Genomic DNA, 10,247 nt, shown 5'->3' on the forward strand with positions numbered 1-10,247 from the left:
CAACAGGTCCACAGAAGACGCAATCGCCATCACACTGCCCACTGCCCTAACCCATCTGGACAAGAGGAATACCTATGTAAGAATGCTGTTCATTGACTACAGCTCAGCATTTAACACCATAGTACCCTCTAAATTCGTCATTGAGCTTGAGACCCTGGGTCTCGACCCGGCCCTGTGCAAATGGGTCCTGGACTTTCTGATGGCCCGCCCCCAGGTGGTGAGGGTAGGAAACAACATCTCCACTCCGTTGATCCTCAACACTGGGGCCCCACAAGGGTGCGTTCTCAGCCCTCTCCTGTACTCCCTGTTCACCCATGACTGCATGGCCATGCACGCAGCCAACTCGATCATCAAGTTTGCAGACGACACTACAGTGGCAGGCTTGATTACCAACAACGACGAGACGGCCTAGAGGGAGGAGGTGAGGGCCCTCGGAGTGTGGTGTCAGCAAAATTACCTCACACTCAACAAAACAAAGGAGATGATCGAGGACTTTAGGAAACAGCAGAGGGAGCACCCCCCTATCCACATCAACAGGACAGTAGTGGAGAAGGTGGAAAGTTTTAAGTTCCTCGGCGTACACATCACGGACAAACTGAAATGGTCCACCCACTCAGACAGTGTGCCTCTTCAACCGCAGGAGGCTGAAGAAATTTGGCTTGTCACCAAAAACACTCAAACTTTTACAGATGCATAATCGAGAGCATCCTGTCGGGCTGTATCACCGCCTGGTACGGCAACTGCTCCGCCCACAACCGTAAGACTCTTCAGAGGGTAGTGAGGTCTGCACAACGCATCACCGGGGGCAAACTACCTGCCCTCCAGAACAACAACCACCCGAGCCACTGCCTGTTCACCCCAGAAGGTGAGGTCAGTACAGGTGCATCAAAGCTGGGACCGAGAGACTGAAAAACAGCTTCTATCTCAAGGCCATCAGACATTGAGTGACATTTGAGTGCCTGCTGCCAACATACTGACTCAAATCTCTAGCCACTTTAATAATTAAAAATTGGATGTAATAAATGTATCACTATTCACTTTAAACAATGCCACTTTATATAATGTTTACATGCCCTACATTACTCATTGCATATGTATATACTGTACTCTATGCCATCTACTGCATCTTGCATATGCCGTTCGGCCATCGCTCATCCATATATTTATATGTACATATTCTTATTCATTCCTTTACACTTGTGTGTATAAGGTAGTTATTGTGAAATTGTTAGATTACTTGTTAGATATTACTGCACAGTCGGAACTATAGAAGCACAATGATTTCGCTACACTCGCATTAACATCTGCTAACCATGTGTATGTAACCAATAAAATTTTATTTGAAACTCCAACAAAACACTTAACGAGGAAAAACCTTGATTACACAAGTATGTTTGACTCTTAATTGGTTAAGACAATGTAGATATAAGCGGCCTCCAACTGCTGTGGATCTACAGCCTAGACTGAGCACCGAGATTTAAGACAAATGTTTTTAGACAAATAATAAATTTTTTACAAAAATAGCGTAGCATCCACAAGTGTAGATTTTCTTCATCAGGCCTCCCTAAGCTGAGCACATTGTCTAGGGATTGTTTTGGACTGTGTGAGAAAGATTGAACGGTAAGCTAGGATTTCACCTGAATGAACTCTGTGTGTGTGTGTGTGTGTGTGTGTGTGTGTGTGTGTGTGTGTGTGTGTGTGTGTGTGTGTGTGTGTGTCTGTAAGACACTGACCACTGAACTCTGCACGGCGCGTCTTGAGCAGTGGCGACACACACCCCGTCTCTTGATTCTTGTCCCGACACAGTGTGTCTGATGCCCTCTTAGGGCGCCATCTAGTGGAGGACAACGGTACAATCAGTTCAAATGATTCCAAGCATAGATTTCTATGGTTGGTGTCTCTTCTGGTTCTGACAGAGTGACAGATACCAGAACAAGTGTGAACCGAACAAGCAGAATCAGACGTCAATTCACATTTAAAAAATCAACTACGTTCTAATTCCTAGACTTAAAGTTATCAGTTTTTTAGTTATCAATCTATTATATTGTAATTTTATTTTACATTTATCCATATCGACTTACAGGAGCAATTAGCGTTAAGTGCCTTGCTCAAGGGCACATTGGCAGATTTTTCGCATAGTCAGCTTTGGGATTCGAAACAGCAACCTTTCAGTTACTGGTCCAACGCTCTTAACCACTAGGGTCCATGCCGCTCTGATGACATACCCATTTTTGAAGCAGGGAGGAGAGGCTGCTGGGAGTCTTTGTTCAACTTTGTGTGTTGATGATGTCACAGGGCTTGATTGGATGTGAGGTGGCTTCTTATGAGTCAGAGACTCCGTCTGCTTCCTAGGTGTTCCGTTGACTGATAGCTGACAGCGAGCGGGTGATCTCCGCAGTGTGCTGGGCATGTGGGTCTCTCTCCATTTGCTGTGCTCTGGGGAATTCCCTCTCTGGCTGGCAACTGGATGGTGTTCTGGGGTCTGAGCTGGTCTCTGGAAGCCTGTTGACTGGCTGGAGGTCCATTTGTCTGATTGGCCAGGTCCAAGACGCGCTTCACAGACATCCCTCAGAACTAGCCGGTTAGGAGTGCTGCAAACAAGCAAACAATGATCAAAGTCTCAGCAAAGTCTATCTAACATCTCAGGAACTACAGTGCCTTGCGAAAGTATTCGGCCCCCTTGAACTTTGCGACCTTTTGCCACATTTCAGGCTTCAAGCATAAAGATTTAAAACTGTATTTTTTTGTGAAGAATCAACAACAAGTGGGACACAATCATGAAGTGGAACGACATTTATTGGATATTTCAAACTTTTTTAACAAATCAAAAACTGAAAAATTGGGTGTGCAAAATTATTCAGCCCCCTTAAGTTAATACTTTGTAGCGCCACCTTTTGCTGCGATTACAGCTGTAAGTCGCTTGGGGTATGTCTCTATCAGTTTTGCACATCGAGAGACTGAAATTTTTTCCCATTCCTCCTTGCAAAACAGCTCGAGCTCAGTGAGGTTGGATGGAGAGCATTTGTGAACCGCAGTTTTCAGTTCTTTCCACAGATTCTCGATTGGATTCAGGTCTGGACGTTGACTTGGCCATTCTAACACCTGGATATGTTTATTTTTGAACCATTCCATTGTAGATTTTGCTTTATGTTTTGGATCATTGTCTTGTTGGAAGACAAATCTCCGTCCCAGTCTCAGGTCTTTTGCAGACTCCATCAGGTTTTCTTCCAGAATGGTCCTGTATTTGGCTCCATCCATCTTCCCATCAATTTTAAACATCTTCCCTGTCCCTGCTGAAGAAAAGCAGGCCCAAACCATGATGCTGCCACCACCATGTTTGACAGTGGGGATGGTGTGTTCAGCGTGATGAGCTGTGTTGCTTTTACGCCAAACATAACGTTTTGCATTGTTGCCAAAAAGTTAAATTTTGGTTTCATCTGACCAGAGCACCTTCTTCCACATGTTTGGTGTGTCTCCCAGGTGGCTTGTGGCAAACTTTAAACAACACTTTTTATGGATATCTTTAAGAAATGGCTTTCTTCTTGCCACTCTTCCATAAAGGCCAGATTTGTGCAATTAAATGACTTAAATGTAAATGTATATACGACTGATTGTTGTCCTATGGACAGAGTCTCCCACCTCAGCTGTAGATCTCTGCAGTTCATCCAGAGTGATCATGGGCCTCTTGGCTGCATCTCTGATCAGTCTTCTCCTTGTATGAGCTGAAAGTTTAGAGGGACGGCCAGGTCTTGGTAGATTTGCAGTGGTCTGATACTCCTTCCATTTCAATATTATCGCTTGCACAGTGCTCCTTGGGATGTTTAAAGCTTGGGAAATCTTTTTGTATCCAAATCCGGCTTTAAACTTCTTCACAACAGTATCTCGGACCTGCCTGGTGTGTTCCTTGTTCTTCATGATGCTCTCTGCGCTTTTAACGGACCTCTGAGACTATCACAGTGCAGGTCCATTTATACAGAGACTTGATTACACACAGGTGGATTGTATTCATCATCATTAGTCATTTAGGTCAACATTGGATCATTCAGAGATCCTCACTGAACTTCTGGAGAGAGTTTGCTGCACTGAAAGTAAAAGGGCTGAATAATTTTGCACGCCCAATTTTTCAGTTTTTGATTTGTTAAAAAAGTTTGAAATATCCAATAAATTTCGTTCCACTTCATGATTGTGTCCCACTTGTTGTTGATTCTTCACAAAAAAATACAGTTTTATATCTTTACGTTTGAAGCCTGAAATGTGGCAAAAGGTTGCAAAGTTCAAAGGGGCCGAATACTTTCGCAAGGCACTGTACATCAATACCATATACAGTTGAACTCTGAAGTTTACATACACTTAGGTTGGAGTCATTAAAACTCATTTTTCAACCACTCCACAAATATCTCTAGTTTTGGCAAGTCGGTAAGAACATCTACTTTGTCCATGACACAAGTAGTTTTTCCAACAATTGTTTACAGACAGATTGTTTAACTTGTAATTCACTGAATCACAAATCCAGTGGGTCAGAAGTTTACATACATTTAGTTGACTGTGCATTTAAACAACTTGAAAAATTCCAGAAAATGATGTCATGGCTTTAGAAGCTTCTAATAGTCTAATTGACATAATTTGAGTCAATTGGGGGTGTACCTGTGGATGTATTTCAAGGCCTACCTTCAAACTCAGTGCCTCTTTGCTTGACATCGTGGGAAAATCAAAAGAAATCAGCCAAGACCTCAGAAAAAAGAACAAAAAAAGTGTAGACCTCCACAAGTCTGGTTGATCCTTGGGAGCAGTTACCAAACACCTGAAGGTACCACGTTCATCTGTACAAACAATAGTACGCAAGTATAAACACCATGGGACCACGCAGCCGTCATACCGCTCAGAAAGGAGGCGCGTTCTGTCTCCAAGAGATTAACGGAATTTTGTGCGAAATGTGCAAATCAATCCCAGAACAGCAGCAAAGGACCTTGTGAAGATGCTGGAGGAAACCGGTACAAAAGTATCTATATCCACAGTAAAACGAGTCCTATATCGACATAACCTGAAAGGCCGCTTAGCAAGGAAGAAACCACTGCTCCAAAACTGCCACAAAAAAAAGCCAGACTACGGTTTGCTACTGCACATGGGGACAAAGATCATACTTTTTGGAGAAATGTCCTCTGGTCTGATGAAACAAGAATAGAACGGTTTGGCCATAATGACCATCGTTATGTTAGGAGGAAAAAGGGGGAGGCTTGCAAGCCGAAGAACACCATCCCAAACGTGAAGCACGTGGGTGGCAGCATCATGTTTGGGGGTGCTTTGCTGCAAAAAGGGACTGGTGCACTTCACAAAATCACGAGGCAGGAAAATTATGTGGCTATATTGAAGCAACATCTCAAGTCATCAGTCAGGAAGTTAAAGCTTGGTCGCAAATGGGTCTTCCAAATGGACAATGACCCCAAGCATACTTTCAAAGTTGTGACAAAATGGCTTAAGGACAACAAAGTCAAGGTATTGGAGTGGTCATCACAAAGCCCTGACCTCAATCCAATAGAAAACTTGTGAGAAGAACTGAAAAAGCATGTGAGAACATGAAGGCCTACAAACAGGACTCAGTTACACCAGCTCTGTCATTGAGGAATGGGCCAACATTCACCCAACTTATTGTGGGAAGCTTGTGGAAGGCTACCCGAAACGCTTGACCCAAGTTAAACAATTTAAAGCAATGCTACCAAATACTAATTGAGTATATGTAAACTTCTGACCCACTGGGAATGTGATGAAAGAAATAAAAGCTGAAGCAAATCATTATCTCTACTATTATTCTGATATATCACATTCTTAAAATAAAGTTTTGATCCTAACTGACCTAAGACAGGGCATTTTTACTAGGATTAAATGTCAGGAATTGTGAAAAACTGAGTTTAAATGTATTAGGCTAAGTTGTATGCAAACTTCCGAATTCAACTGTAACGGTAATATCATCGGTGTAATATAACCTACACTTTTTTTGTCATCATGATTTCCACTGTACTAGACATTTTGACCAGGTACATTTAACTGGTTGAAGAGCACCATCTACTGAAAACAGTAAGCACTGCAGATATCCATGACCACTGCATCCTGGCAACAAAATAACCAACAAAAACCAGGCACGAGGCGAAAGCGCAGAAAAGTGGTGGAGAGTGTCATGGTTGACACATTACGCTCCCAACGGGGTCAAGAGGTGAGTCAAGTAAGTCATCTAGGAGAGATAATTGACATTCTTAATCCAGCAGCACTGTCCAAATAAGCTCTGGTCCAGTGTGTCACGTCACTTGTTGATGCTGAACGCTATAGACCAGAGCCATGTACAGATCATGTCTATACATACCTCTGTTTCCCTGCTCTGGGGATGTGTCCATTCAGAGAGCCAACCTGTTCAGGCCTTTTTCCATTTGAAGAGCCATTGCACCAGCTTGTCTGAAATGACACACAGTGTTGTTTCAGCATAACTATTAACTCATAGGCTACATAGTACATTGACCTACAGCTTTTAAAGTGTCTTGAGAGTGATCGGTTTAAATTAGAGAAGAGTCTTGGGTTGGGTCGCAAATGGCACCCTATTCCAGAGGAGGCTGGTAGGAGGCACTATGGGAGGATGGGCTCCTTGCAATGGCTGAAATGTAATTAATAGAACGGTGTCAAATGTGGTTTTCATGTTTGATACCGTTCGATTAATCCCATTCCAGCTATTCAAATGAGCCCATCCTCCTATAGCTCCTCCCACCAGCCTCCTCTGCCATTGTCCCAGTTGTGCACTAGCCACCCTGTGGGTTTTGGTCAAGAGTAGTGCATTGATTATATAGGAAATAGGGTGCCATTTCAAAATCAAATCAAATTTTATTCGTCACATGCAGCGAATACAACAGGTGTAGGTAAACCTTACAGTGAAATGCTTACTTACAAGCACCTAACCAACAATGCAGTTTAAAAAATATGAATAAGAAATAAAAAGGAACAAGTAATTAAAGAGCAGCAATAAAATAACAATAGTGAGACAATATACATGGGGTACCGGTACAGAGTCAATGTTCGGGGGCACCGGTTAGTCAAGGTAATATGTACATGTAGGTAGAGTTATTTGGGCAGCACTTTGGGAGGTTTCATTAGCATGACTTATATAGTATTTTATTAGGAACACCTAATATTGAGTTGCACCCTCTTTTGCCCTCAGAACAGCCTCAATTTGTTGAGGCATGGACTCTACAAGGTGTCAAAAGTGTTCCACGGGGATGCTGGCTAGAGGTCAACCGATTAATCGGAATGGCTGATTAATTAGGGCCGATTTCAAGTTTTCATAACTATCGGAAATCGGTATTTTTGGACACCAATTTTGCCAATTTTTTATATATTTTTTACACCTTTATTTATTTAAGTCAGTTTTAAGAACACATTCTTATTTTCAATCCCGGCCTAGGAACGGTGGGTTAACTGCCTCGTTCAGGGGCAGAACGACAGATTTTCACCTTGTCAGCTCGGAGGATCCAATCTTGCAACCTTACAGTTAACTAGTCCAAAGCAATAACGACCGTTGCAATCCACAAGGAGACTGACTGTCTGTTACGCCAATGCAGTTAAGCCAAAGTAAATTGCTAGCTAGCATTAAACTTATCTTATAAAAAACAATCAATCAATAAAATTCATAGTAGTTAACTACACATGGTTGATGATATTACTAAATATTATCTAGCGTATCCTGCGTTGCGTATAATCTGACTGAGCATACAAGTATCTGACTGAGCGGTGGTAGGCAGAAGCAGGCGCGTAAACATTTATACAAAGCACTTTCATGCGTTTTGCCAGCAGCTCTTGGTTGTGCGTCAAGCATTGCGCTGTTTATGACTTCAAGCCTATCAACTCCCGAGATGAGGCTGGTGTAACCGAAGTGAAAAGGCTGGCAAGTTAGCGGGCGCTAATAGTGTTTCAAACGTCACTCGCTCTGAGCCTTGGGGTGGTTGTTTCCCTTGCTCTGCATGGGTAACGCAGCTTCGAGAGTGGCTGTTGTCGTTGTGTTCCTGGTTCGAGCCCAGGGAGGAGCGAGGAGAGGGACGGAAGCTATACTGTTACACTGGCAATACTAAAGTGTATATAAAAACCTCCAATAGTCAAAGGTTAATGAAATACAAATGGTATAGAGGGAAATAGTCCTAGAATTCCTATAATAACTACAACCTAAAACTTCTTACCTGGGAATATTGAAGACTCATGTTAAAAGGAACCACCAGCTTTCATATGTTCTCATGTTCTGAGCAAGGAACTTAAACTTTAGTTTTCTTACATTGCACATATTGCACTTTTACTTTCTTCTCCAACACTTTGGAGAACGCATTATTACTATTATTTTTTTTACCCCTTTTTTTCTCCCCAAATTCATGGTATCTAATTGTTAGTAGCTACTATCTTGTCTCATCGCTACAACTCCCGTACGGGCTCGGGAGAGACGTAGGTTGAAAGTCATGCGTCCTCCGATACACAACCCAACCAAGCCGCACTGCTTCTTAACACAGCGCGCATCCAACCCGGAAGCCAGCCGCACCAATGTGTTGGAGGAAACGCCGCGCACCTGGCAACCTTGGTTAGCGTGCATTGCACCCGGCCCACCACAGGAGTCGCTGGTGCGCGATGAGACAAGGATATCCCTACCGGCCAAACCCTCCCTAACCCGGGCGACGCTATGCCAATTGTGCGTTGCCCCACGGACCTCCCGGTCGCGGCCGGTTACGACAGAGCCTGGGTGCGAACCCAGAGTCTCGGGTGGCACAGCTGGCGCTGCAGTACAGCACCCTTAACCACCTGAGCGGCCGTTTTTGCATTATTTAAACCAAATTGAACATGTTTCATTATTTATTTGAGGCTAAATTGATTAAATTGATGTATTATATTAAGTTAAAATAAGTGTTCATTCAGTATTGTTGTAATTGTCATTATTACAAAAAAAAAAAAAAAAAACAATCGACCGATTAATCGGTATCTGTTTTTTTGGTCCTCCAATAATCTGTATCGGCATTGAAAAATCATAAATCGGTCGACATCTAATGCTGGCCCATGTTGACTCCAATACTTTCCACAGCTGGGTCAAGTTGGCTGGATGTCCTTTGGGTGGTGGACCATTCTTGATACACACAGGAAACTGTTGAGCGTGAAAAACCCAGCAGTGGTGCAGTTCGACACTCAAACCATTGCGCCTGGCATCTACCACAATACCCCATTCAAAGGCACTTAAATCTTCTGTCTTGCCCATTCACCCTCTGAATGGCACACACACAATCCATGTCATAATTGTCTCAAGGCTTAAAAATCCTTCTTTAACCCGTCTCGTCGCTTTCAGCGACACTGAAGTGGATTTAACAAGTGACATCAATAAGGGATTATAGCTTTCAACTGGATTCACACAGTCAGTCTGTCATGGAAAGAGCAAGTGTTCCTAATGTTTTGTACACCCAGTGTATACCTTATAGCTATGCCGATCCCACTTATCACCATGAGAAAACATAAGCACAACATTTATTCACAAATAACGAATCACCGTGTGCAAATGCAGTTCATTGGGGCTATGTCCACTTCAAATGGAAATTATATGGGATACCTCGAATGGGCTGGAGGTATCCCGGAGACGTGAGAGAGGGGACTGCATGTGCATGTTGTCAGCTTCTGATGGCTGTTTTCTCTTGGGAATTTTGAAGGGGACTGCCATCTGAAATGAAGAATTACTGTATTATGGAGGTGCCACTTACGCTGACCTGCTTGTAGCTAACTATGTTATAGCTCTGGTCCAGGCCATTAATGTACATCCGTCCACTAACGTTACTAGACCAGAACTAGCTATTTTCCAACACCTCCTAATCAAGTTAACAACAATGCACAGGTTATGTTCAGAAAGATGTGACACAGTTAGCCAGTTATCCAGTAATATGAAAAGCCTTGTTAGCCAACATAGCTAGCTAAGTTAACTAACAAGCCAACTTACTTAACTGTCAAGGGTTCTGAATCAGACGGAAAGATGGCTAACGAACGAAAACAAGAAGCATTGTAAAAGACGCCAATACGTTGTCATATGCAACCAATTAAATGTTATCATATTGGCTAGCAAGCAATGGATGACTGCTTCTAGTAAAATGCTACATCAATCTAGCAGCAAGAAGCTATCAACAACAGAGACGCCTCTAACGTTAACAGGAAATTGTTGAAAGCATGTTTACGCGCAACCTGTTTGCACTCTTAAA

At 42.9% G+C, this 10,247-nt stretch overlaps 1 protein-coding gene across 3 annotated transcripts in view; it reads right to left on the minus strand.

Annotated features, from left to right (window-relative positions):
• Positions 1-10,247, minus strand: part of LOC135542801 (sentrin-specific protease 7-like) — a 31,412-nt gene extending 21,165 nt beyond the window's left edge. Inside the window, exons 1-5 of one of the 3 annotated variants that reach the window (XM_064970019.1) lie at positions 9,997-10,247; positions 9,611-9,718; positions 6,356-6,444; positions 2,226-2,591; positions 1,734-1,834 (exon numbers count right to left, since the gene is read on the minus strand). In XM_064970019.1, the coding sequence (XP_064826091.1) occupies positions 1,734-1,834; positions 2,226-2,591; positions 6,356-6,444; positions 9,611-9,718 (664 nt within the window). In that variant the 5' untranslated portion in view covers positions 9,997-10,247. Of the gene's footprint in view, positions 1-1,733; positions 1,835-2,225; positions 2,592-6,355; positions 6,445-9,610; positions 9,719-9,991 lie in introns of all 3 variants that reach the window. The other 2 variants (XM_064970020.1, XM_064970018.1) reach the window with 2 other exon arrangements.

This window comes from Oncorhynchus masou, chromosome 6 (genome assembly GCF_036934945.1).
Source record: "Oncorhynchus masou masou isolate Uvic2021 chromosome 6, UVic_Omas_1.1, whole genome shotgun sequence".
Taxonomy (NCBI): domain Eukaryota; kingdom Metazoa; phylum Chordata; class Actinopteri; order Salmoniformes; family Salmonidae; genus Oncorhynchus; species Oncorhynchus masou.